At 37.6% G+C, this 27,947-nt stretch overlaps 1 protein-coding gene across 1 annotated transcript in view; it reads right to left on the bottom strand.

Annotated features, from left to right (window-relative positions):
• TTC6 (tetratricopeptide repeat domain 6) overlaps window positions 1-27,947 on the bottom strand; it is a 183,417-nt gene that overhangs the window by 92,973 nt on the left and 62,497 nt on the right. The window contains exons 7-9 of the mRNA XM_070520038.1: window positions 24,867-25,061; window positions 11,868-12,009; window positions 1,178-1,282 (exon numbers count right to left, since the gene is read on the bottom strand). Of these exons, the coding sequence (XP_070376139.1) occupies window positions 1,178-1,282; window positions 11,868-12,009; window positions 24,867-25,061 (442 nt within the window). The remainder of the gene's footprint in view (window positions 1-1,177; window positions 1,283-11,867; window positions 12,010-24,866; window positions 25,062-27,947) is intronic.

Here is a 27,947-nt window from a genome sequence, read left to right as displayed (position 1 = left end):
GGGATAAAAAATACTACATACATAGTTCACCATGAGTATATATTAAAAATAAAAATAAAATATTGCCTATCAGAATTCAACATGCTATTGAAGAACAATACATCATGATCAAGCAATCCAAGAAATATAAAGATTTTTCAATATTCACATTCTAAACATGTGGCATCAGTAGGTCAAATATGAATGTGATTCCATCCCTATCTTGGTTGCAGGGAAGCCAAAAGGTAAATTAATGACCCCGTTTCAAGCAACAGCATATATATGGACAGAATTTCTTCGATTTAATCTTATCTCTGAGTTTATTAGGTTATTTCCCTTGTTATGTTTTTCCCATGATTTCTTTAACTTTTTTGTTTTATCCTTTTCTGATATATGTGTTTTAGTAAGCTGCCTAAAATTCTGTGCAAATAAAATAATCCTAAATATCATTAAAAATTTATGCACAATGATGTTCATCACAGAATTATTTCAAGAAGAAAAAAATGACAAGGAAGAAGAAATGGGGGGAGGGAGAAAATAAGAGAAGGAGGAGGAAGAAGAATTTTAAGAATGAAAGAAAATGGACAAAAAAGTGGACCATAATTGTCTTGAAAGAGAAGAAGAATAGATGATTTGGGTTTTCTTCTCTTGATCTTTCTCATTTTTAAAATAATCAGTATAACATAAAATGAGAGCAAGTAAACCTTTTTAAGGGAAAAAGAAAAAAGATTAATAATTGTATTGGGTAGTGTTAAACTTTTTTAAACATTAAATTAACTAAAAGTACACTTTTAAAAGCAAATGAAAATACCGTGAAGATCTTCTAAGCAACCTAAGTAGCTTCATATCTTGGAAACTCAGTCAAATAAAATATCCTTTCAAAACTAAAACAGAATATTCTTCTTGACTGGCTAAAGTAACATGGATAAGTACAACATTTTTTAGAAATATATACAATATATAAGTACATGTACATAAGATTGGGCATATAAGTATACGTGTATATACGTACATACATATAATAGACACATATAATAATTATTTATTATATATATAATTTCTATAGTGCCATCCACTCATTCTTAATGATGGCAATAGTTGTCTGACAATTTACATAACTGTCCAGTAAAATTTAAAGTCATAATCAAATATTTAGTTATTAGCAACAACAACAGAGAAAAGTCACTCAGTATGTTACCTCATATTTTGGATACAGGGTTTCCCTCATGACAGATACCGGAACAGAGAACTTGGGTGAAGTGAGATTCCAAAACAATTTCGTAAATCCTGGGTAAGCAGACACCTTTGAAAACAACATAAAACGCTATTAGAAACTAACAAGTGGTCCCTAGGGTAAAAAACCCAAGCTCCTGTCAAAATTGTTTCTAGCTGCCCAGAAAGTGAGATGATTGGTTCCAAAGCCTCTGAAAGTCTTGGAAAGACAAATTTCATACCCATCAGATTAGCAAAAATGTAAAGTTGGCAATTCCAAGTGATGCCAAGGATGTGGGGAAATTAGTTGAACCACACTGGAGGCAACTTGGCCATTTTTAGTAAAATAGAAAATGTGCCTGCCACATGATCCATCAATTTCACTTCCTGCTGTATGGTCTAAAGAAATTCTTACACACATGCATGAAGAGATATGTACAAGGATGTTCATACAGCACATGAAATAGCAAAAAACAAAGCCCAATCTAAACGTCCATTGATAGAGAAACAGATGAAGAAAATGTAGTATATTCATATAACGAAACACTGTAAAGCCATTCAAGCACGAAAGCTACATACCATAGACGGATCTTAGAAGCACAGCCCTGACAGCAAAATGAGCAAGTTTTACAAAGGTGCATACAAAATAGTGTCATTTACATAAATGTGTCTATAGTATTTATTGTTTAAGGTGACAAATACATCTAGTAAACCATAAAATCATGGACTAGAAAGACCACGGTTTTAACAGCAACTGCCCTTGGGTAAGGAGGAAGAGAAATGGAATTAGGAAGAAGTACAAGAAGGCGTAATTAAATTACTTTTAAATTTTCTTTTACTTTAAAAAATCTGAAACAAGTATGACAAAACGTTAACACATAAATTCTTGACATTTCCTCAAGTGTTGGTTAGTTTCTCTATTTATTTGTTTCTTTAAACTTTTTCCAAATGAAAATTAATCAGGCATAAGGGAATTTTTAGGGAGATGAAACTATTCTCCCTAAATTGTGGAATTGTGGCTATATGACATTAAGCATTTGTCAAAACCTATCGAACTTTACAGCACAAAGAGTGAACCTTAATGCATGCAAATTTTTAAAAATCACTTAGGAGATCAAGAGGAATCCCAGGATGGAATGCAGAATGTAACAAAACAATCTAACTGTATTATAATTGTATGAAACAACCTCACTGAAGGGAGTGGGGGAAAAGTTGTTGACCTTAGGAACTTTGGAAATGAATGGAGTATACAAAAAGAAACTGTACACAGCACTGAACTTTAGTTACGAAAGTTGTATCCCACTGGAATATAGGCTAATAATTCTGATACTTCTATGCATGTATACCTCTATACTGGAATTGAACAATTCAGTAAATGAATGGAGGACGGTAGGAGCCAGGTTTGTCACTGGTAGAGCGGGAGTTTAAAAATAAGCAAAGGAGGAGGCTAGAATGATGCACGTGGTAATGGATTAGAGTTGAAGACATCAAAGGGAACTCATGCTTAGATTAATTTAGACCCAGATGGTTACATATAGAATATTTTTAAATATGTGTAAATGCAGGAGTTAATATACACACGTAAATTTCCTTGCTGTGTCAGCTGAGAAGACCCCAGTAGCAACTAGCACACCTAAATGCCCAGATCTTGGTTTCTAGTTACATTTTCTAGTAAAGGGAACCAGGGCTTCTTGTAGAAATGGCTGATTCTATGGACTAGGGCAGGAAATACACAAGATGAGTCTGGAACATCTTATAGTGCCAGAAATTAAGAAAGTCTTTGGAAAACTCCCACAATGATGGGGTATGTCAAAGGGACATAGGAGCCAACTGAAGGAGCTCTCAATGACCAAAGGTCAAACAGTTTTAGAAAAATAATAATAATAATAATAATAAAATACTATTGGATTACAACTCAAAGTATAACATAAATATCCATGAGTCACATTGATACAAATAAGTAATAAATAAATGGGAAGAATAGACAAATCTCCTGCACAGACGAATTCAAATTAATTTTTGTATATACTCTAGCCTCAAGGAGGTGGAGCATAACTCCACATTCCCTAAGTGTAAGCTTCACACTTAGTGACTTCCTTCCAAAGAGAGGAGTACGGAAAGGGAGGAAAAAAGAGTAACTTTGCAAAGAAGAAACCTGGCAAACACTGCCTTAGCCAGGTGATCAAGATTAACATCAACAGTGATAAGTCATATTGAGAAGATGTGCCCTTGATACATGTGATGAAAACGGTAGTCTTCCTCCCGAAACCACATCAGGTAAATCCCAATAGGGGGACATTCTACAAAATAGCTGACCAGTATTCCCCAAAACTGTCCAGGCCATCTAAAGCAAGGAAAGTCTCAGAGACTGTCACAGCCAAGAGAAGCCTAAGGAGACAACAAAATGCCATGTGATATCTAGGATGGGATCCTGGAACAGAAAATGGACGTTACACAAAAACTAAGGAAATCTGAATAAAGTACGGACCTTCGTTAATAATGATGTATAAATATGGGTTCATTGCTTTTTACAAACGTACCATACAACTGTAAGATGTATTCACTTCCTAGGGCTGCCATAACAAATTACCACTGTGTGGCCTGGAACAACAGAAATGTGTTCTTTCACAGTCCTGAAGACTAGAAGTCCAAAATCAAGCTGGAGGGGGGTCCATTCTCCCTCTGAAGGCTCTAGCTAAGAATCCTTCCTTGCCTTTGCCTAGCTTCTAGTGATTGCCAGCTATCCTTTGCCTTCCTTGGCTTGCAGCTGCATCATTCCCATCTCTGTCTCCATTGTCACATGGCCTTCTTCCTTGTGAGTCTGTGTGCTCACGTGGCATTCTCCTCTTAAAAGGACACCAGTCCTATTGGATTTAGGGCCCACCCCAAGATTCTTAATTACATCTGCAGAATGTCTGCTTCCAAATAAGGTCACATTCTCAGGTACTGTGGACTAGGATTTGAACACATCTTTTTGGGGCTACTATTCAACCTACTATTACATTAGAAACAGGGGAAACAGAGTGTGAGATATATGGAAAACCTCCACACTGTCTTTGCAATTTTTCTGTAAGTTTAAAACTATTCTAAAAAATGAACTTTATTTCAACAAAATAGTAGTAACAATAAAAAAGCAAACAATAAAAGAAAAATAATTTTTAAAAATAGTTGGAGGCAAAAGATTAATCAGGCACTCATGACAAGATCTTGAAGACAATGTAGTAAGATTTTTAAAATAATAACTGTTTGAATCCATGGTATTATTAGCAATTATATTTTCTTTAATATTTTCATTGACTTTTAATAATATTTAATTGGACTACGCATTTTCCCCCAAAAAGATTTCTTTCACCAGAAAAATGAGCTCAAATGATTTTAGAGCATTAGCTTGCAAGTATTATTCTAGCATTAACTATGAAACCTTAACAGTGACACCTCCTGGAGTGTGGGTGTTACACAGACTTTTGACAGTAAATACAAAGACCCAAACCAATAAATAAAGGTTCACTATTATAAGGTGACACTGAGTCTTGACCACTTTTATTTCTAGTCCAATATACTTCGACTATTCCATACACTTGATCATGTTTTTCCCATCTACCAGCAGGGTATTTAGAGAAAGGCAGATTTTGCAGTTGCCAGGTTAATTTGTCCAACACAGGAATTCAAAATTACGTTTCCTTCTCACTCGTCCTCTGTTTTGCTGGGCACACTGCATCCCTTTGTGCTGTAAGGACCTAGAGCCAAGAAGTCCTTGCTAAAAGATGAATAAACTCTTCCAAAATCAGCTGACAACTCTTCTTCCAAAGATCACCTGGAAATTAAGAAGATTTCAGGTATTCAAATGATATGTCACACACAACACAATAATTCCTTCCGTGTAGTAGCTAGACTTCCAGCAGCTTAAGCATCTGGAATAAAATCATTCCCCTGGAAGCAAGCAGGATACAAGCCTCCACGTGGGAAGAGAGGAAAGTCTATCACTAAACAACAGTGCTTTTCTCTCAAGGAGAAACATAGATGCACCTTTAGGAGAGAATTTATCAAATTAAACTAGTGAATAAACACTCCTCATGGTAAATTGCTTCCCCAGCAATGCTCAGAAGTTTCGAAGAGGAGACCGAGGAAAATGGTTAGAAACAGCAGGGTTGGCGCCTGCTAGAACCTGACAGGAGGGTAGAGACTCCACAGCAAAATGAATTGGTCACTATAAAGCAAACTTGGTTAATTTAGTATAATGGCACCTGCACAGTCCCTGCAGTTACTATGTGTATTACAACCCAATATAATAACTCAAGTTCAGACTGAAGACCAAGGTCAGAATATTCTGTTCACTAAAGGAGAGAGACACACAAATTAGTTTCAGGGGTAAGTTAAGCTTCATAGAAATGAAACATAAGGATGAACAATAGTTTTTAACATGTGGTCTGAGACTCTGGAGAGCCTCAAGACTTTTCAAGGGTCTTTCTGAGACCTTTCTACCCTTGAAAACTATTTCTTTAATAATGCTAAGAGGTTATTTACCGTTCTCATTGTGTTCAAATTTGCATTGATAGTGTAAAAAAAAAATATGAGGTAAAACTGATTTTGCCTCAGCATGAATCAAGGCAACGGCATTTTAAAACTGGCCACCAGGAAGCAATAAAAATTGTTAATTTTATTAAATCCCAACTTTTAAGTACACATCTTGTTAATATTCAATGTGACTAAGTGAGGAGTACACATAAAGTACTGTGGCGACAGTGAGGTAGGCTGGTGGTTCTGAGGGAAAACATGGTGCTATTGTTTGAGTTGTGAACTGAATTAGCCACCATTTTCATGTGAAAGGACAAACATCAAACTGTGGTTATTCAGACTTGGGTACATGGCAAGCATTTTCTTGAAAAATGAATGAAGCAAACTTGTCATTTCAAATAAAACACTCAAGAGCATTTGTGGCAATGAAAAGATTTAAGCTTTTAGCAAAAATTAGAATTTTGGAAATTTTGTGGCCCTCATCATCACCTAGTCAGGTTCCCAATGCTAAAACATTATTCTAATAATATTAAAAATAAGATATTTTGATATTATATATATACTGAAATGTGTCAACATTTGAAGATCTACATAACTTGATGAACAATATTTCCAAATAACCAAGGCATAATGTTACAAAATCATGAATGGGTAAAAAATCCATTCAAAGTGTAAAATAAACCAATAGATTTTAATGTATTCAGGTGTGAAAAAGTCATTGATATGGTTTCAGATTTCCACTACGACAAGCATCTTTAGCTGTACAAATCATCCTTTAAGAATTCTCTTTTAGCTATACAAATTATCATTTAACATTCTCTTTTTAACTAAGTTTAATTTCTCATTTTCTCTTTTTTTTTTATTTGGTCCAATGACCACAATTTTTCATTCAACTTTTTATTTTGAGATAATTGTAGATTCACGTGCAGTGTTAGGAAATAATACAAAGAGAGCCCATCTATCCTTTACTAGTTTACCTCAAAGGTAACATTTTGCCAAATTATAGTAAAATATCACAAACAAAATATTGATATTGATACAGTCAAGAGAACAATTCCAACACCACAAGGATCCCTCAGACTGTCCTTTTACACTCATTCCCACCCCCATCCTGAAACCCTAGAAACTACTCATCTGTTTTCCATTTCTATAATTTTGTCATTTTAAGCACGTTGTATAATGAAATCATATAGTATGTAATCTTTTAGAATTGGCTTTTTTCAGCATAATTCTCTGAAGATTCACCCTTGTAAGTGGCATGTATCAATAGTTCATTCTTTTTTTTATTGATGAGTAGTAGTCACATGTTCAGTTTAAAAAATAAATAAAAAGCAAGTAAACCTGCCAAACTGCCTTCCAGAGGGCTGAGAGGAGGTTTTTAAATTAAGAATTCAATTTCTGGGGCTGGCCTGGTGCTGTAGTGGTTAAGTTCACGCCCTCCGCTTAGGCAGCCCAGGGTTTGCATGTTTGGATCCCAGGTGTGGACCTACACACCATTCATCAAGCCATGCTGTGGCAGCATGCCACATACAAAATAGAGGAAGATTGGAACAGATGTTAGCTCAGCAACAACCTTCGTCAAGCAAAAAGAGGAAGATTGGCAACAGATATTAGCTAAGGCCAATCTTCCTCACCAAAAAAAAAAAAAAAAAGAGCTCAATTTCTTTAATAGTTATAGGGCTATTCAAATATCTATTTCATATTGAGTTAGTTGTGGTAGTCAGTGTTCTTTGAGGAACTGCTCCATTTCATCTAAGTTGTCCAGTTTGCATGTGTAAAGCTGTTCATAGGATTCCTTATTATCCTTTTGATGTCTGCAGAATCTGTGGTGACAGCTCCTGTTTCATTTCTAATATTGGTAACTCGGGTCTTTTTAAATCCTTTTCAGTCTTGCTAGAGATCAATTTTATTAATCTTTTCAAAGAACTATCTCTTTGTTTCATTGATTTTCTCTACTGTTTTTCTGTTTTCAATGTCATTGATTTCTGCTCTTTATTATTCTTTCCTTCTGCTTGCTTTGGGTTTATTTTGCTCTTCTTTTTCTAGCTTCCTGAGGTGGGGGCTCAAATTATTGATTTGATACTTTCTCTTTTCTACTATAAGAATTTAGTGCCATCAACTTCCCTCTCAGCACTGCCTTAGCTGGGTTCCACAAATTTGGATACGTTGTATTTCTATTTTAATTCCATTGTAATCCATTTTAATTCAAATGGATTTAAAATTGAAATCCATTTTCAACTCAGTTTTTAAAAATCCTTTGAGATTTCCTTTTTAACCCATGGATTACTTATAACTGTATGGTTTTGACTCCAATCATATGGAGATTTTTCTATCTTTGATATTGAACTCTAATTTGATTTCATTATGAATTTGCTCTATCTTGGCATATATCCTGTGGGAACTTGAAAAGAATGTGTATTCTCCTCTTGTTGGCTGTAGCGTTCTATAAATTGCAATTAAATTCTGTTGGTTGATGGAGTTGTTGACTTCTCCTATATCCTTGCTCATTTTCTAAGTGTTCTATCAATTACTTAGAGACAGGGGTTAAAGTCTCTGACTCTAATTGTAAAGTTGCCTATTTCTCCTTTCAGTTCTATCAGTTTTTGCTTCAGATATTTTGTAGTTCTATTGTTTGGTGCACACACTTTTTAACATTGTTATTTCTTCCTGGTGGATTGACATTTTTATCATAATTTAATGCCCCTTTCTGTCTCTGACAACTTTCTTTGCTTGGAAGTCTACTTTATCTGATATTAATATAGCCACTCCTGCTTTTCTTTGATTAATGTTTGCATAACTTTTTTTTACCCTTTTACTTTCAGCATCCCTATATCATTACATTTGGAGTCAGTTTCTTGTACACACTATATAGTTAGGTGATGTCTTTTAATCCACTCTGCAATCTCTGGTATACATAGACCATTTACATCTAAGTCAGAGATTCAGTCTGCCATTTCATTTTTTGTTTGTTGTTTATTCCCTCTGGTTTGTTCTGTTTCTCTGTTTTCTTTTTCCTGTCTTCCCGTTACCTGGACATATTTTAGAATTCCACTTTTATTTATCTATGATGTTTTTGAGTGTATCTCTTCATATAGATTTTTAGTTTTGCTCTAGGTATTACATTCTATAAACATAACTTATCAAAGTCTACTGATGTCATCATTTTACCAGTTCAAGTGACGTGTAGATATCTTACCTCCCTTTATGTCTCTCTACTCTTCTCCATTTATAATATAATTGTCTTAAACATTTCCTCAACTACATTTAACAGTATGATAATTTTTGCTTCAGTTGACAAACAAAACTTAGAAAACTCAAAAGGAGAAGGAAACGCTAATGCATTTACCCGTATTTTTGCTTTACCTGTTTTCATTCCTTCTAGATATTCCAAAATGTCTTCTTTCATCATTTTATTCCTGTTTAGAGAATCCTGTAGCCATTCTTTTAGGGTAGGTCTGCTGGAGACAAATTCACTTAGTTTCCTTTCATCTGACAATGTCTTGATTCCCCTTCATTCCTAAAGGATATTTTCTCTGGATATAGGACTCTGAGCTCACAGTTCTTTTCTTTCAGCACTTGAAAAATGTCCTGCCACTGACTTCTGGCTTCCACAGTTTCTGATGAGAAATCTACTGCCATTCAAATTGTTTTTCTCCTATAGGTAACAGATTGTTTCTCTCTTGCTGCTTTCAAGGTTTTTTCTCTGGCATTAGTTTTCAGAAGTTTGACTATTCTGTAGCTTGGTACAGATTTCTTTGGGTTTTTCCTGCGTGGGGTTTGCTCAACTTCCTGAATATGTTTAAGTCTTTTGCTTAATTGGGGACGTTTTCAGCCATTATTTCTTCCAATATTTTTTCAGTCACTCCCCTTCTTTTTCCTCTCCTTCTGGGATTGCAATACCAAAAATGTTAGACCTTTTGTTATACTCCCACACATCCTTGAGGCTCTGTTAATTTTCATTTTAGTCTTTTTGTCTTTGTTGTTCAGACTGGATAAATTCTATTGTTCTATCTTCAAGTTCACGGATTCTTTCCTGTCTCTTCCATTCTCCTTTTGAGCCCATTCATTGAGCTTTTTATTTCAGTTACTATATTTTTCAATTCTAAAATTTCTTCTCTATATCTTAAATTTCTTTAAGACTTTCTATTTCCTTTCTGAATATTTTTTTAATTTGTTTCAAGCGTGTTCCTAATTTCTCATTGAAGCATTTCTATGACGGCGGCTTTAAAGTCTTTGTCAGATAATTCTCACATCTCTGTCATCTCAACGTTGGCGTCTGTTGATTGTCCTTTTACATTCAGTTTGAGATTTTCCTAGTTCTTGATCTGATTAGTGATTTTCAATTGAAAGTTGGATATTTAGGGTATTAGTCTGTGAGACTCTGGATCTTATTTAAACTTGTTTTAGCTGACACTCCAGTAGGCCTCCTCTGGTACCACCAGAGCGGGGAGTAGCTCACTACTACCAGGTGGGAATGGAAATCCAGGATCCCCAGATGGTCTCGGCTGACACCGTGGAGGGGAAATCTCATTACCAACCTGTTAAGATGAAGACCCAGCTCCACACTCAGCCTTCTTTGCCACCACCCTGGCAGATGTGTTAGGGTGCCTTGTTACACTCTGGGAAGAGTAAAAGTCTAGATTTCCCACTCGGCCTGTACTAGTGGAGGTGAGTGGGGGCACAGTTTTTTCTGTGGTATTTGTCTAGAGCAGAGCGGTTATTGTCTAAAAGTTTTCTGTCTTACTAGGCTGCCTCTTCCCTGGTTCTTCGGCTAGAGAGAACAGGCTTTAATTGGGACTTTGATTTTTTTTTGGCTTTACCTATTTTTGTTTCTAGGTTACCAGTTTTTTCAGCTCCAAGTCTAAGTTATATGAAACAGAAAAGAAAACCGAAGGAACTAACTCACCACCCTGTCATTTCCTGGGTCCCAAAGTTCCTAGTTAGTGTGCCTCCTTCTCGCCTCCTTTCAGAGTCTTCTGATGTTTATAATGCCCAGGGGTTAGTTGTACTTAGCAGGAAGAATAGGGGAAAGTACTTCTACTCCATCTTCCCCAGAAGTGGAAGTCTGTACAGAGTTCACTGACCTCCCCACCTTCCAGGGACACTGGGATCTGGGGCCTATGTGAAAGAATGTGTCTGGGCTCGGAGCCGGAGATGGCCACTTCGACCTTGACCCCAAGGCACAAGTTACTAAGACAACGTCCTGCATCATGTTCCTTGTCTGGGCTGGCCACCTCGACGGGCACCTGACCAGACTATAGAAACATCCCATCCATGAGAACTAGAAGATAAAAACATCCCCTCTGTGGAACAAGAAGAAATACTCAAAGTATCCAATTGTCTAAAACCCCAAGTTAGAGCTTAGATAACCTCAAAGTAAAAGGAAGTCACAAGCATAGGACATTTGGGAGTCTCACTGAGGAAAGGACGCTTTGCTTCAGACCCGGACAATCAATACTCCTGCCCGCCGTACAAACTATTGGGACTTCCCGGCTGATTGTGGTGTGGATGTTGTAAGTACTGATTTGTTGTTCCCCTTTATCCTTGCTCCTCGTTCTGTTTCCCTTTCTCAATAAACTTCGATTGCTTAAACAACCAAGTAGCCTTGGCGGTCCCTGCCATTCCTTGCCCTTCACAGCTGTGGACAACAAAGTCTCCCAACTAACTTTCAAGAAACTACCACTGGTTGAGTTTTGGTATATTATCAGAGAATATCCATAATTACGTTAAAAGGCTATTAAAATAATCTTTCCTTTTCCAACTACATATTTGTGTGAGACCAGAATTTTCCTTATGTATTTCAACCAAAACAACCCACCACAAAATAGAATGCAGAAGCAGAAATAAGAATCTAGCTGCCACTAAAAAGATTTGTAAAAAAAGAGATCCTAGTTTTCACATCAAATTTTTTGTTTAAAAAAATAATTTTTTACAAAAATACATTATGTATGTTAACATATATGACTATTAATTTTAAAATTAAAAATAAATATCTCGGCATTTTCTCAGTTTTAATTTTCAAAATTGTAAATGTCAATACATATAACCCACATAAATAATTATTGAGGTCCTCAATAATTTTTAAGAGTGTAAAAAGTGTCCTGAAACCAAAAGTTTTGAGAACTTGTGAGGTAGAGAAAACTAATACAGGAAATTCTTACTTCCTCTCCCAAGAGTTGTAGGTCTGGTTTGTGAGCGCGCTGTCTAGTTCCTGGTGCCAATTCAGGTCGAACCCCTGATGCTGTTGGAAGGACAGCAACATATTCTTGATTATTTTCCATAACAGGAACTCCTTGCAGGATTCTGCAGTGTGATAAAAACAATAAATTTGTTTTTTAAGTCATTGATAAAGCAAAAGATGTTTGTTCTCATTTCATATCTCTGCCCAAATAAACATATTGACGTTTGATATCTGTACCAAACAGAGATTGTGCAGAAGTCAGATAATCCAAAATGGGAAATAATTCAAAAATAATTTATGTTTGGTTCTGAAGACATTTTAGTAGTAAGCTTTTTGATGGTTTTGGTTTTGTTTTATGATATTGGAATCATAAATTCACTCTATGGAAGCTTGATTATGAAACAGGTAAAAGTTCTCTCCCTTCTGATCACTGACCCGCCCCCGGCTCCAAGCTCACAGGAAATGGTTTCACGTCTTAGACTGAGGAAAGCGGAACTGCCTCCTCACATGAGCGTTTTCTCTCCCGGATTTGTATCTTGCCAGGGGGAGCGGAGAACTGCTACGGCCTCAGGTCTTCCCTTCTAGGCTACAAACTACATATACGCCAGGATAGACACAGAAGGTTCAAAGCTTAGCAACATAAGCTTTAATTAAACCAAGGAGATGAGGTAAATCAAAATTCGGAGGTAAAATGTGTCATTAATGACTGACTTACAGACTGTTGAAAATACATTAACTTTTGTGCTGCAGCACTTTCTATAAACGAAATATAAATGAGTATGAAGAGGGCTCACACAGACTATACAGCTGTATCAGCTTCACACGGAAGTATGTAGAGCCACTGTTCCCTCCACCTTTTTAGTATACCGTTACATAAGCAGACAATCACTTTATGAGCCACCAAATGTGGAGACTAAGCACACACAAACCCAACTGATTTCAGCTACTTAATAATATGCTGAAACCCACAGATCCCGTCATACAAGCTCTTAAAAAATCAGGCCCACCCAGAGCTCAGTTGGAGAAGGTAAGGTTGTGCCAAAGCAGAGTCATGGAAAAAAGCCCCCTATCTTATCCTGTCAAATATTTGAATTCAAGGAGAAGACAAAGCTCAACTCCCAGCTCAGTGAATATAGTGGACTGCTGCTCAAAATACTATCCATCCTCCTTCTAACGTGCTTTCCTGAACTGCTGAGGATGGAGACGTAAAACTCTCCTGCAGCCAGTGTCCTCAATGTGATTTAGGATCCAGTAAGCAGATGCACTCACAGACAATCTGGAAGGAAGAAGGTTATGATGTTTCTGTTGGCAAGCAGTCACAGCAATGTTGAGTTCTTCTGTAGCAATGTAGCTCCAGAGTCAAAAGCTGTGACAGTAGAGGCCACGTGATCCCTGAATCTCAGCTAAGGTGCTATGTTGCCAATGTTGGGTTCCAGAATTCCTGTCAGAAGCAGCAGCAACCTCGGCAGCCAGTTAAGCATGCTGCATGAGTCATCTCTATGAGCCCTCCCTGCCTAGAGCCCAATCTTCCTACTGACTTTATAAGCATTCAGTTCCCATTACTAAATTCCCATTACCTTTTTCCCTAAAATAGCCCAAAATATTTCTGTTTTCTGCAACTGAATCTTGACTGATATATCCAGGAAAAACAAAAGAACAGGGTAAAGTTTATCGGCTAGAACAAGAAGCCAGGAGAGTATATACATCAAGGTCAGTAAAGTATTTCCAAAATCAGAGAGGACAGAGGGACTTAAGAAGCTACCTTGAGGCACTGTTATATTTTTACCTGACCCTAAGCCAAAAACAAGGTAGTAACAGTCATTCACATCTTATTATCTTTTGCCCTTTCATGTTCCAAAAGCTCACTAGAGAAACAGGAATTGTGGTTGGTTGGAGGGAAAGTGAAAGGAGTCACTGGACATTTTAGAGCACATAGCTCTGATAAACATAAATGGGGGACCCCAGTGGGAAGTCTCCCCAACGGTAGCAACTGTTCCTTCATGACAAAGATGAGTCAATGACTTTGACATTTTTCTCCAGATTTTTATTTCCAGAGAAAAGAACCAAACCTTTCTAGAGTTATCCCCTTTGGAAACACCACCATCTCAGTAGTTTAGACTGAAATCTCTTCATCTCCAGCCTCTCTCTGACTCCCGACAATAATCTCTAGTCCTGTTCCTTCTGCCTCCAAAATGTCTCTCCTGTCCATTGCATTTTCTCTCATCTGAGTCCCATGATGACATCTTTGCTCATCCCTTACCTCCAGGCTCTCCCTCCTCCAATCCATCCTATATACCCCTGCCAGAGTTGTCATCAGTCACCCCCTCTCCAAATACTTTAATGTCTACACACACTGTATAAAACCCAAGCGCCTGAGCCTGGCAGTCAGGGGCCTCCACAGTCTGGGCACCATCTACATTACCACTCCTACTTCCTTCCCCTAATACCCAGTCCAACCTATATTCATTTTGCAAAAGGTGCCCTAGGTGCTGAGATTACTAAGGGGCAATAGGAGAGACAGACAAACCAAGTTACAGTACAGTGCGACTACAGAAGTGATAAAAACAGGCTTTCGGATCTCAACTCCTCCATGAGACCTTTACAAATACCCCTCTGCCCGGTCAAAATCCATCTTTGCCTCCCTAGTTTTCCTGCCGCTTTTGATCGGTTCTTTCATTATAAAATATACTATATTTTATTCTATCTTTTCCATAGTAGATCATAGGCTAGTTTAGGGAGAAAAGTGATTCTTATTCATTTTCTGTCTCCCATGGGTCCAAATGTAGTAGGTACTGACTAAGTATTGTTGAGCTTTGGCTGACAGAGAAAAGTACCACAACTAAAGCTAGTCCCAGACCCATCCTGAGGGACTGAGAACATAGGGTCAGCAAGATGTACTGCATTTGTTCTTAAAGCATGTTCCCTAACCAGCATCATCAGCACCACACAGGAACTTGCTGGAAACGCAGGTTCTTGAGCCCCATCACACCTGATGAATCAGAACCTCTGGCAGTAGAGCCCAGCTCCACCTGTGTTTTACGCAGCCCTGCAGGTGATTCAGATGCACGCTGAAGTTCCAGAATCACTGAGGTACTACAATGTTTCCTAAAACAGCCTGATCATAAGAATATCCTGGGTTGCTCGTCAAATCTACAGCTTTCCAGATCCCTCCTCTGGAGATTCTAATTCTGTAGGTTCTGAGAATTGATACACTTATCAAACACTCCAGGTGGTCCTTAGCCTCTGGGGAAGCCTGGAAATCACTGATATATGGGAAGAGCTAGTTGTTGGAATGAAGTTAAAAACCCCAGTTGGACTTTAGCCCCAGTTTGGCCAATTGGTGTGCTATGTTGGGCAGGTCACTTTTGCCTCCTAAGGCTCAGTTTCCTCATCTATAAATGGCAACAATGATTGGGTCTTTCAGGGTCTATTGCTTAGGAATAATATACGTGAAGAGCTTGAACATAGTACATGCCCAGTAAGTTGCTGATATTACAATCACTATTGTTATTATCACTGAGGGGACTGAATAAGGAAACAAGCCACCTCACTCCTAGTGACTCAAACATCCTTCCCAGTCAACATCCGTCTCCCATGGGGCCAGAGATATAAAATGTACTTCTTCTTGTAGGTTGCCATCAAAGAAGTTTGGAAAGCCTTTGCTCTAAGCTGTGAACACTCATAAAAAATCTCTGCACACATCTTCTGTGAGTTCCACAAAAGTGCCCATGAGCTCCACACTGAGAAGCGTGGAGAAGGGCTCTCCCTCCTTCGTGTGACTCTAACGGAGAACCTTCCCCCATCACATCTCCCCATCTCTTCCTTAGCAAAGCTATCTTGCTCCTTGGGGTACAAAACCTGGGTGCAGCTTCACAGGGAAATTTTAAGAGTGCTCATGTATAAAAGTTTCACCAAAGTAATACTATTCCGGACATTTTCTTTTAGATTTTTTTTTTAATTTTTCCTTTTTCTCCCCAAAGCCCCCTGGTAAATAGTTGTATATTTTTAGTTGTGGGTCCTTCTAGTCATGGCATGTGGGATGCCTCCTCAGCATGGCTTGATGAGCGGTGCCATATCCACATCCAGTATCCGAACTGGCGAAACCCTGGGCCGCTGAAGCGGAGTGCGCAAACTTAACCACTCGGCCACGGCCACGGGGCCGGCCCCCAGACATTTCTTTGAAGAGTTTGCAGCAAGCTACTAAATTGATTTCACAACCCACTTACTGGGTCACAATCCACAATTTAGAAAACAGTAACTTACAAAAACTGTTGTTTGGAAAGCGAACTCCTAAGTCTAGAAAAGACTTTAGAAGCTCATCTTCTTGAAGAAGCTAATCTACAAATAATTTTCTTTAGTATAATCTTTAAAAACCTGCAGCAGAGGTAAAGAATACTTTCAAAAATTCAGGGAACACAGTCTTAATAAAATAATAAATCTAAAGGAGAATAAGAGTATAACTATATAGAAATTTTTCTTACAAAACATGATTAGGGAGGGGGGAGTTTTATATTTAATCATTGTAACTCCACTGCTACATGCAAACAGTGACATCTGGTGGAATGACATTGCTTTGCTTTACAAAAAATATTCCAGCTTTCATATATTGGCAGTTATGAAATCAGACAAATTTCCAAATAATTCCTTTCTGGGTATTTCCATATAAAAATAAAAATGCACTAATCTAATATCTTAGCAAACGTTGCTGGTGCATACTGAAATAGTTTTTTGTCATTCCAATCTGTATTTTTTAAAATATGCTTAAGTCTTACTTAGGTATAGGGGCTACTTGCTGAAAATAGATGTAATAGAAATCTAATTGAGGGTGCTACTGATTCTAGTTCTAACTCTGCCACCAAGTGTGATTTGGGGTGCAAAGTTTTGCCTCAGTTTCCTCCTCCATAATGTGAGAGGGCTAGCCTAGGGGAAGGTTGAGGCCTCGTACAGCTCTAACCCACATGCTTCTGTCACACCTATCACCAGCCAGACCTCAAACAGGGATTAAGTCTTTGGCTCTTTGGCATAATGTCTTGGGTCATTGCCTGGATTATGCAGCAAGGAACAAGGCCAAGTAAGGGATGGGAGTGGGGCTAGGATTAGACTTGACCATGGAGGAATGGCACACAATGCAGGAGATGGGGATGGTGGAGGCAAGTCAGTCCCAGATACCCACCCTGCAAGGGAATGTAGACAAGAAGACAGAACATGATATTTCAAATGCAGGTAGTGGTGCACTGCACGTGGCATCAGAAAGGTCTAGCATGGGACAACGGCACATTCTAGTGGGGGCAACCAGTGATGGGGAATACAAAACCATGCAGTATTCAGCAAAAGCTTTCAATAGTTAAGTAATTAACACCAGGAAAGTCTTCCACAGGCCCCAGGCAAGGCCCTAGACCTGGCTGAGGACTCAGAAACAGGATTTCAATTTCTAAAAGGGAACAAGCAATATAAAATAGAACCCCCACCTTAATAGAAGTAGAAACTCTGCTTCCAAAACTGGGTCACAATGGATCAAATATGAACCACCAAGGGTGAGGAAAATGTGCTTATCTCAGATTATTCAACTAGAGCTCCTCAGCTACTTCCTAGTTTAAATCAGGATTGGTTCTGAAAATAAAATGAGAATGAGTATTCAGAATAAAGCATAAAGAGAAAAAAATGAGAGGGTCCTTTACAAGGTCACGAAACAGTGGGATATAATGGAAACCACATTAAGAATCAGAGAGAGCTGGGCTGAATCCCAGCTTTTACCAGCTGTACATATATGGACTTCTGTAAGGACTACTCACTTAATCTCTGAACTGCATATTCTTCATTTGGGGAATTGGGAAGATTTTATCTACTACATAGAGTTGTTTTTAATGCTAAATTATACAATAAATGCACCTCAATGCATTTTCTACTAGGTAATTTTCTGTTTTCCTATTCAAATATCACTATTCTATTTGGAGAATTTGGATAAAATCTTTCCAAAAAAGCACACCTTATATAGTTGATTTGCAAACTATAAGTAGTAGAGATAGTAAGTCAAAACAATTACTCATGTGCCTGTCTTCCAGTTAAAAAAAATCCTTACAGGAATGTCAACTGTCAAAACAATATCTTTAATGTCATTTTGTAAGATGTATGCATATGTAATATATGTGCATGCACAGAAGAAAAGCCTATAATAATCTTTATCATGTAGAAAACCAATAGGAAAAGATCAGCCTCTAGTACAATAGTTCTAATAATCATGGATAAAAATTGTAGAGACAAAATGTTTGGATCTTACCCCATCCCACTCCCAACACCTTTCAGGATTCTGAATAACTAAATTAGTAATATAAACCTTCATCCTCTGGTTCTCCAACTTAAGACCTAAAAGTAGTATTATAATCCCTCCAAGATGGTCAAGAAATGCCAGGTAAATCTATTTGATATTAGCTTTGGGCAGCCAGAAATGACCTATCTTCATTCAAAGATGAGTACACAGAAAAATCCAATATGAGTTCTATGAAGAGTCTGAAAAGTATAAGAAAAATATATAGCATTCAAAAAATAATATGAAGAACATCCTTCTGAAAAAGATTTATCATAGAAATAAAAAAATATTTTAGAAAGGATTTGCTTTGTTTTGTCAAGAAAATTTTTTAAATACTTTCATAAAACAGGTAACAAAAGTTCAGATAAGACAAAAGACTTACATTTTTCTTAAGAGAGTGATAGAATTGAGAAGGAATAAGAAAAATGCCACAGTAGGATTAAAATTGCAATCAGAAGGAATTTTTAAAATTTAAACCTCAGAAGAAAAAACACACTGATGTGGAACAGAGGTTTGAGAGAGAAATATAACCAAAGAGATGATAAATGTAGAGGATAGATAATGAAGATCCAACACATGGCTAATTGATATTCCTGAAGATATGCACCAATAAATAGAATGGAAACACAACTCAAAATAAAACAGAAAAAGTGATGTCAGATAAAGATACAACCAAACAAAAAAGACAGACAAATGTTGACAAATATGTCAGATTACAGGTAATAGAATAGCAAAGGAGCAAAAAAGTGAAAAAGAATACAAAATAAGATGACAAGAATAATACCAAGTACATCTGACAGGACATGAAATGACTATGGGGTGATCCACCCTGTTACGAGAAAATAAATTTCTAATAGGCTTAAAAAATATTCAAGTCTATGCAATCTACAAGGGACACAACTAAGAAAGATTAAAAATAAAAGAAACCTTTGGGACTGGCCTGGTGGCCCAGTAGTTAAGTTCGTGCACCCGGCTTCAGGGGCCTGGGGTTTGCAGGTTCGGATCCTCGTGGTGGACCTAGCACCACTCGTCAAGCCATGCTGTGGCAGCATCCCAATAAAATAAAGGAAAATTGGCACAGATGTTAGCTCAGTGACAATCTTTCCCAAGCAAAACGGGGAGGATTGGCCACGGATGTTAACTCAGGGCCAATCTTCCTCACAAAAAATAAAGAAAGAAAGAAAGAAAGAAAAGGGCAAACGTATACCATATAAATAAAGCAAAAAGTAAGACAAAGTAGAGTTTCACTTTTTATGGATTTAATATACAATCTACAATGAAAACAGACCACAGTTAACAGTTTCTTGAATTTCTTTCCACATACAAAAAAATTTGTTTGTATATAGTCACATACCTATTTATATATTTAGTTCTACCTCCTTTTACACAGAGCTCTACTCATTCTTTACCTTGATTGCAATGCATCCCGTCATTGGATGCCCCATAAAATGCCTTCCATTGATGGACACTTGTTTCTAGTTTATAGTTATTATGCAAAGTGACACAATGGACATCCTTATGCGTTTCTCTTAGTAAATGATAGTCACCAGCACATAGATGGTATTTAAAGCCATGGTCCTGGATTAGATCACCTTGAGAGTATAGGTAGGGAGCAAAGCAGTCCCAGGACAAGCCCTGGGAACTCCAATGTTTTGAAATCAAAAGATGAGAAGACACCAGTAAGGGAGACTGAGAAGGAATAGGTTGCGAGGCAGGAAGAGAACCGACAGAGTGAGGTCCCGAAACACAAGGGTAAAAGTGTTTTAAGGAAAAGCCAGTGATCGACTGAGTTAAATGCGACTGAGAAGTCAAGATGAGGACTGTGATATTGTAAAGCAAATCTGCTTATGTCCTTCGTCCTCATAAAACCCTGTCAGTGGCTTCCCAATACACTGTGAAGAGGAATCTCTCCCCCAACCTCACACGCACGCCCTCACGTACACATTGCAGGGCACCTGTGAAATCCTACATGATGTGACTCTTGCCTCCTCTCCAGCCTCAACTGTATCACTGCTCCTGCTACTCTCTTACGCTGGACTTCTTTCCAATTCTCAGATGGGGTCCAACTGTCCCCAGGAGGGAGTCTCAATCTTCAACGTGCGTACAAATCATCTGCCTTTCTAAAACATTCCCAGCTGAAGCTGACATTGCTAGTCTGTGGAACATACTTTTGAGCAGCAAGAACCTAAAAAATATTTCTTTCCCCTCCTCCTCACTATCTTCCATTCATTCTTCAGGTTTCAATTTAAAGGTGAGTGCCTTAAACCGCCCCAGATAATCAGGAACTCTTCTTACATGTTTCCACAGCACCTTGCACATCTCCATATTAATCGTCACATTCACAATAATTAATTCACCACCTTTCTTCTCTGCTAGACTCCAAGTTCCCTGAGGGTAGGGATTATGTTTCTCTTGTTTGCAGATGCTTCCTGGTGCCTAATTCTACACCTGCCACATAGTAGGTACACAAAAAATATTTGTTCATTGATTTAAGTAATTATTCAGATCTGTATTTCTTGACATGGAAAGATATTTACGACATAATGAGTTTTAAAAATAGGGTTACAAAACAATACGTACATAGCATTATCTCAGTTTCATTCTTTATGATTTATTTACATACTGAAAAGTCTGGAATAGTAAATTTAAGAGTAGAAACAATATTATCTCTGGATGGCAAGATTTTGAGTAATTGAGGGGTTTCTGGCATTTTTTTTTTGCATTTTTGCTGAAATAATGTAGTTTTACTATTATTTTGTAACAAAATAAAACATGAAGTTAAACACTGAATTCTGACACTTAAGCTTTGGTTTTCCAATTGTTGTTGTTGTAGTTGCTGCTGTTTTAATGTATAGAACTAAAAGTCTGTCCACGTTTTTTTAAAAATGTGACTAGAAATTTCCCTCGTCGTTTGAAGCCGAGTTGAGGGTTAGGTGTAAACCTATAGCTTAAGCACCGCTCACCACCAGGAAGCCAGCCATCAGGGGCATCTGACTTGAGAAGGGCAGCAAGGTTTGTAGGCTAGTATTTTTGCCAACCCTCTCTTTATAGATGGTAGATCAACAAAATACACAAGCAGTTTTACTAAGACAAATCAGGGAAATAGAATATAAGTTCATAAATAGACTCAGTAACACACTGGAATTTAAGGTATGAAAAGCTGGCATTTCAAATTAGTGATGAAAAGAGCATTTATTGAATAAATGATACTGTGCAACTGGCTAGTCATTTAGGGGAAAAAAACAGTGCTTAATCTTCTTATTAAATTAATTACAGGTGAGTCAAAGATTTGTTCTTTTAAAAGAAAGCCATAAAGTTACCAGAAGAAAATATGAGAAAATACATTTAAATTTAAATGTAGAAAAGTCCACTCTAAGAATGACACCAAGACTAGAATACACGAAGAAAATGATTGCTAGTTTTTACTACATAAAATTAAAACTTCTGTATGGCACAAAAACACCATAAACAAAACTGAAAAGCAAGCAGCAAGGTAAAAAAAAAAGTCTACAATATATATTACACATAATTAAAATCTTTAATATAAAAACATCACTTATAAATCAAAAAAAAAGATAAATGATGACACAGAATATGAATTGGTAATTCTCAAAAGGAGAAAAACAGATAGCCAAGAGATATCCAAAAATATGCTCAATCCTACTAGAAACGAATAAAAAACAATAACATAAAGATATTTTCCTCATAAGATTAGAAAAAAATCAAGAAGATTGACAATTAGTAGTTTGGCAAGGGTGAAAGGAAATGAACAGTGCCATAAATTGTTGATATGAGCATAAGTTGATATAATTTTTATGGAGATAAATCCAGGAATACGTATCAAAATTTTTAAGCCTGAAAGTTTAATAATTCCACACCTAGGAATTTTCTTACATTGCAGCTTGGTTAAGTTAGTGAATATTATGAAATGATTTAAATGTTCACACATAACCTTGACTGAAAAGTTCGGTCTATAGAACGCCACACCTCGTTCAAAGACATGTGTATACGAGAGATGTTCAGACAGCTGTTCACAACTTTCAGCATTAATCTAAGCATTTAAACACTTTCAATGATTTTTCTTATTTTAGAAACCCAAAATCTAAAATTCCATGCTAAGAATTCTGACTAAATGTCTATAAACTTCTCTTTACAACACAGGAATTTTAAAACTATGATCATATGGAATATTTGTGTAGTTCTCATCAAAACTGCCGTTTAGCAAAATAAACATAAGTTTGAGCAGTACATTGCTATTTTAAATAAACTTGAGTATGTACCCATGCTATTCTACCAAAATATCCATGGTGTTTGGCACAAATAACAATTACTATACACAGAATTAGGAAAGCATTAAACTAATAACCACAAGTATTACTATGCTTTGTAGGTAACTGTTCATTGCAGAGAAAAACCAAAAAGCTGCCAAGAAAAAGGGTATTCATTTTGTGTTTACAATTACTTTTCTTGAGAACACTTATTAGAGAAGAAAGAATTATACGTTTCTCCAAACTTGAAGGCTCAGCAGACAGATATATTTTGCAAAGGTTACGCTATGTTTAGCAAGGCAATCCTCAAGAGACGGATGCTGGGGAAGTAAATATTCAGTGCTTAAATGAACTTCTTATTTAGTACTTAAGAACAAATTGCCAAGACTTATCACCATTGAATAGAATATTTATTGACTCTCTTGGAAAAAGAAAGTGAGATCCACTTGAAGAAAAAAAAAATTTAGAATTGGAAGGAAAACCGTATTTTTTAACACTTTGCATGAATAATAGAAGCTGGGAGTCCTCAAAATGATGCGTGGCTTGCAGAGTGCTAATGGAAATGACTCAGAATAGTAGTTTCATGACTACTAGATTATGTTTGTCTTAATTTTCCACTCTCAGCTTTAGGCTTTTAAAAGACATTCCAAAGAACGTCACACGGAACTGCTATTTTCTACCAGAGATACTGCAACAGTTTTGAAATTTCTAACATTCTTCATGCATAATTTTTTTCAAAAACTTAGCAAACATTGACTTGATAAATTAAAACTAAAGTCTTAGATGTATAAAGTCTTAGACGAATAACAAACCCTAAAAAAATCCTTTTGCCTAAGTGGAAAATAAACATGAAAATGACCTTCTTTTACGGATTCAAACTGAATCTCATTGTGATTACTGAACACAGGGAAATCAGATGGTTTTTTTGTTTTTTTGGTGAGGAAGATTGGCCCTGAGCTAACATCTGTAGCCAATCTTCCTCTATTTTCTGTGTGGGATGCCGCCACAGCATGGCTGGATGAGCAGTGTGTAGATCCACACCCAGGATCCAAACCCCAGCACCCTGGGCTACTGAAGCACAGCATGGGAACTTAACCACCAGGCTACCAGGTGGGTTCCAGAAACCACATGATTTTAAACCGTGAAAGAATGCAGTCAAGTATTAGAAATTTTACTAAAAGTCAAGTTTGAGGAAATGGGCTCAAAATATGCCATGAAAAGAATGGTAATTTACTAATAATTTTTGACAGCATAAGTAAATGTGATCTTTTAAAATATTATCCTCATATATCTAGAATAGTTAAAAGAAAATACTGAAAATATTTCCATTTAAATTTAACTTAATATTTAACACTTTTAATATTCTTAAAATGCGTAGTAGATGGTTTTTCAGGATTTTCACCAGCTCTGCTGAAAGGCAGGAGACTTTAGAGTATACCTTCTCGCTGGGCGGGTGATATTACCCCCAGGGGGCTGAAAATTGGTGCCTTGGGGGCAGCAATAAAAGCTTAGACTTTTTATGTAGAAAGCACAGATACAGTGCCATAAACAGATATGCAGTATATCTGGGGTATTACAATTTAATGGGGAGGGTGATTAGGAAAAAAAAAGTCTAAAAAAGACTTCCTAAAGGGGGTGATAATGAAAAAAGTTTGAGAAAAACTAAGACAGACACATCTGGATTCCAATCACTATTCAGAGATAAGAACTTGAGCAGGTATCCTAATATTATGGAGCCTAAGTTTCTTCATGAACATAATAAATAGAAATTATGACTTCTCCCTTACAGTTGAAGATTTAAATAAGAAAGATGCAAAGCTCACTTCTACATAAATGTTAGCGCCTTCCTTTTTCTCCTCTCTTTTGAGGACACTATAAATTATATACCCTCCACAAAAGAATACTCAGATTTCAAAGGAAAGTGAGACATGAGGAGAAATGGAAGAAATTCCACAGGCACTGACTTTTGTACATGATCACTGGACCCAAGTATGCCCAATGGTGGTGAAATCTAAAAGATGGGCTCCAACTCCCAAATCTGTAATTTCCTTAGTTGTATAAGCCTGGTGAAGTTGCTTGATTTTTATGAGCCTCAATTTCCACATCTGTACTCCACAGTGCTGTTCTGAAGAACAAACGAGATAATGTATGTGACACTCTTTGGAAACCATAAACCGGCAAACTAAAGTTACCTTATGACAGGGCATTGTTCCTGTTATAATGGCAGGAAATGAAGACACTGACTTGGACTGTGTCCGTCCTGGGAAGGGGTGGAAAAGGACAAAAACCGCTCCTCTTTAGTGTCCAAGAACAGAATCAAGTCTCCAAAATCTAAACCTCAAAGGCAGAACGTCTCTCACAGTTTAAGTCAAGTTTAAAACAAAATTACCAGTGGAACTCTTACCTGTCTCTTTGCTCTTCATCTGTCGAGGGATCACCTGAGAAAGAGGTTCCAAATAGCCCCAGCAGAGGACTGTGGCCTTTCTTGCTGGCTGTATGATACACTCGAGAAGCCAGGCGCAGGTCAATGGGCAGCTCCCGGGCTGGGACAGTGGCGCACAGATCGTGAAGGGTAGGAGTGGAGTAGTCTGGTGGAATTCTGCAACAGAGAAAAGAGGGCTTCTTTTAACATTTTGGAGTCTTTAGATATAAAATACCAGTTACCATTGAGAGTTGAGTTCAGGCTCTAAAAAGGAGTAGAAATGTAGGAGAATAGATTTAAAACTGTAATAATCTTTTATAACAAATTTAATATCACAATTTCAGACCACTGGCCAGATCTTCAAAGTCATATATCCACCTGCCTGCTGAGGAGCTCAACCTACATGTCTTAGAATCAACAGGTCTAAAAGCAAACTCATTATCATTCCACCCCAAATCTCTCCTCTCCTGAGTTCTGTAACTCAGCAAGAGACACCATATCCAGCCGTCATGCATTACTGCTCTGCTACTCTGCTCACATGCTAATGTTCCTGAGGAAGGAGAACAATACGGTGCATCATCCAATAACTAGCATCAGTGGAACTCTGGATCTCTCTAAGTTAATGTGGCATCTTCCTTCCCACTGTACTAGAACTTGCCTCTCTTCTGCCTTTCCAAACTAGAGAAGAGAGCATGAAGATCTGCTTTCCTAATCCCCAGTGTCACTTGCCATCCAACCAACAAAGACTAACTGAGAACCTACTATGTACCAGACTCTGGCTAGGTGATTTATACACATTTTCTCTGACTCCCACAATAAACCTACATGAGGGGTATTCTTATCCTTATTTTGGAGAGGACTTATTTTGGATATGTTGCAAAATTAGTGAGTGGCTACTAGGATCTAAACACAACACTCCCGACTGTAAGCCAAATTGTTTTCCTATTAATGCCTATTGATGACCCCTGAGGTGGAACTGGCCCTTATCCAGCACTACTCTGCCCCCACCTCCCTACTAAAGTTACACTCTTACACCAACCTCATGATGACCTTCTCATCAAATCAAATCAAATCAACTTTAGCTCCTGTTCTCTCTGACCTCCAACCCACAGCTGACAGTATTGATGATCCTTATTGAAATCGCTCTTTCCATGAGCTTATTTAAGTCCGCACTACTCCAGTTCTCCATTAACCTCTCAAATTCCTCAGAGTTTGACTTAGTCACTGTCTTTTCCTTATCTTCCAAACTGAGTATAGCTTCCAAGGGTCGAACTTCTCTTTCCACACAGAAAAACCATCTTCAGCGTTTCAGCTAGTTCCTCTGTGCTGAGCTGCCAAATCTCATCTCAGGTATCACTATCTCACCTAGATTCTTCATCTTCAAGATACAGAACACTGGAGCCATCTTCAACTCCTCTTTCCTTCCCCTGCATGTCCAGTGGAAAACAGAGCTTCTCGCCCTCACGGAGTTGTTCAGGTGTGCTCCTTCTCCCGCCTCACTTCCAACCCACTCCAGTCAAGGTCTTCAGCACCTCAGCCTGCACTAGCAAGGGTTTGCCACTTGGGTTGACCCTGTGTGTCCTCCGTTCTTCATGACATTCCTGTAGAAATCTACCACACTGATCTTCTTTAAACACTCCTTTACCCAGCACAACGGTTCTTTGTTGCTTGCTGCATCTTCCTAACTTGCTCTCTCCTAAGTTCCTAGGCTCCTGTCATCTGGCCCTACTTCTAGCAGAGTGGTTCAGAGTGTAGAATCTGGAGTCAGACTGCCTATGTTCCAATTCTGTTTAAAATGATCACTTGGTCATCAGCAAGTCAATCTCTCCATGCCTCAGTAAGTTGGGAATAACAACATTTGTGCATCCTGGATAAAGTTGCTTTAAGAAAGAGAGGACTGAGTGAGTTTAGAACAGTTTCTTTGACATGGCAGATGTTAGGTATTATCAGTCTCCAGGAAAAATCACAGGGCCAGCAAAACCTGTCCGTTCCTTCAGTTATGGATAGAATGATGCCTATCTTTTTGTTCTTTTGTCCATGTCTAAACATCCTTCAAACAATAGCTCCAGAACAAACTTCCCTGCAAAATTTACTTCTTTTTTCTTTTTTACAAATATCTCCTTTTATACAATGTGCTATTCTTGTGCCACCCATTCTGACTCTTTATCTAAGGGGTTAATGCAAGTCTCTACTGACTGCTCCATGTGTCTGAAGAGTAGCATTACATAAAGAGTATAGACTTCGGAATTGGCTGGGCCTGGATCAGAATCTCAATTCTAACTCTTGCAAATTGTATCATGGCATCTCTGAAGGTCTTCTGTAAAATAAGAATAGAAATCCCTAACTCTTGCATTTGTAAGAATTGATCACAATAACAGTTCCTGGTCTGTAGGACTCTCAAGAAATGCTTGTTTTAATTTTATTACTGTTGTTACTAATTTGCTCTGCACAGCAGCTAACCGATTGCTAGGTATGATATGTACATTATTGAATCACTAATAGAGAACAGTTTATGTCATTTCCAAAACAAGACCAGGACATGAAATTTGTATGTGTTTGAGTGGGGAAAGAAAAGAGAAGTAAATCTAAAGAATCTGGAAATGCTTGAGACAGAGAACTAACTGGAGGAGAGAAAATGGGTGTCCAGAAAGCCAGCGAGCCCAGGCACTCTGGATTCCTAAGAAAGGACTGAAAAAAGAGGGGAGAAAAAGGTGAGCTCTGATGTCAAGCTCACCTACATCATCATTCTGTCTGGAACAGGTCCTGGCTAGTGGAATGTACTGGAGATTACATTACAGGGGTTTTTTTTCCCTTAAAAAAAGCATTACAACTGATCTGAATTCCTATGCTCCCATCATTCTCTAATAACATAGATCTGCAAGTGACTATCCCTTGGTTATTGAGCTAAATAAGACTACATTTTCAAGAGATGGCTCAATTCCCAAGAAAATAATTTAATTTGGGGGCTAGTCACTGGTGAGAAAAGTTAGGCAAAAAATTGATTAAGGAAAAAGGAGCAGTGAACAAAAGATTTCAGACACATTTTTCCAAAATTCTCTTTTA

The sequence above is a fragment of the Equus asinus genome, chromosome 2 (genome assembly GCF_041296235.1).
Source record: "Equus asinus isolate D_3611 breed Donkey chromosome 2, EquAss-T2T_v2, whole genome shotgun sequence".
NCBI classification, from domain to species: domain Eukaryota; kingdom Metazoa; phylum Chordata; class Mammalia; order Perissodactyla; family Equidae; genus Equus; species Equus asinus.
The sequence above is the reverse complement of the archived record's forward strand: the minus strand, read 5'-3'. Positions and strand labels throughout refer to the sequence as shown.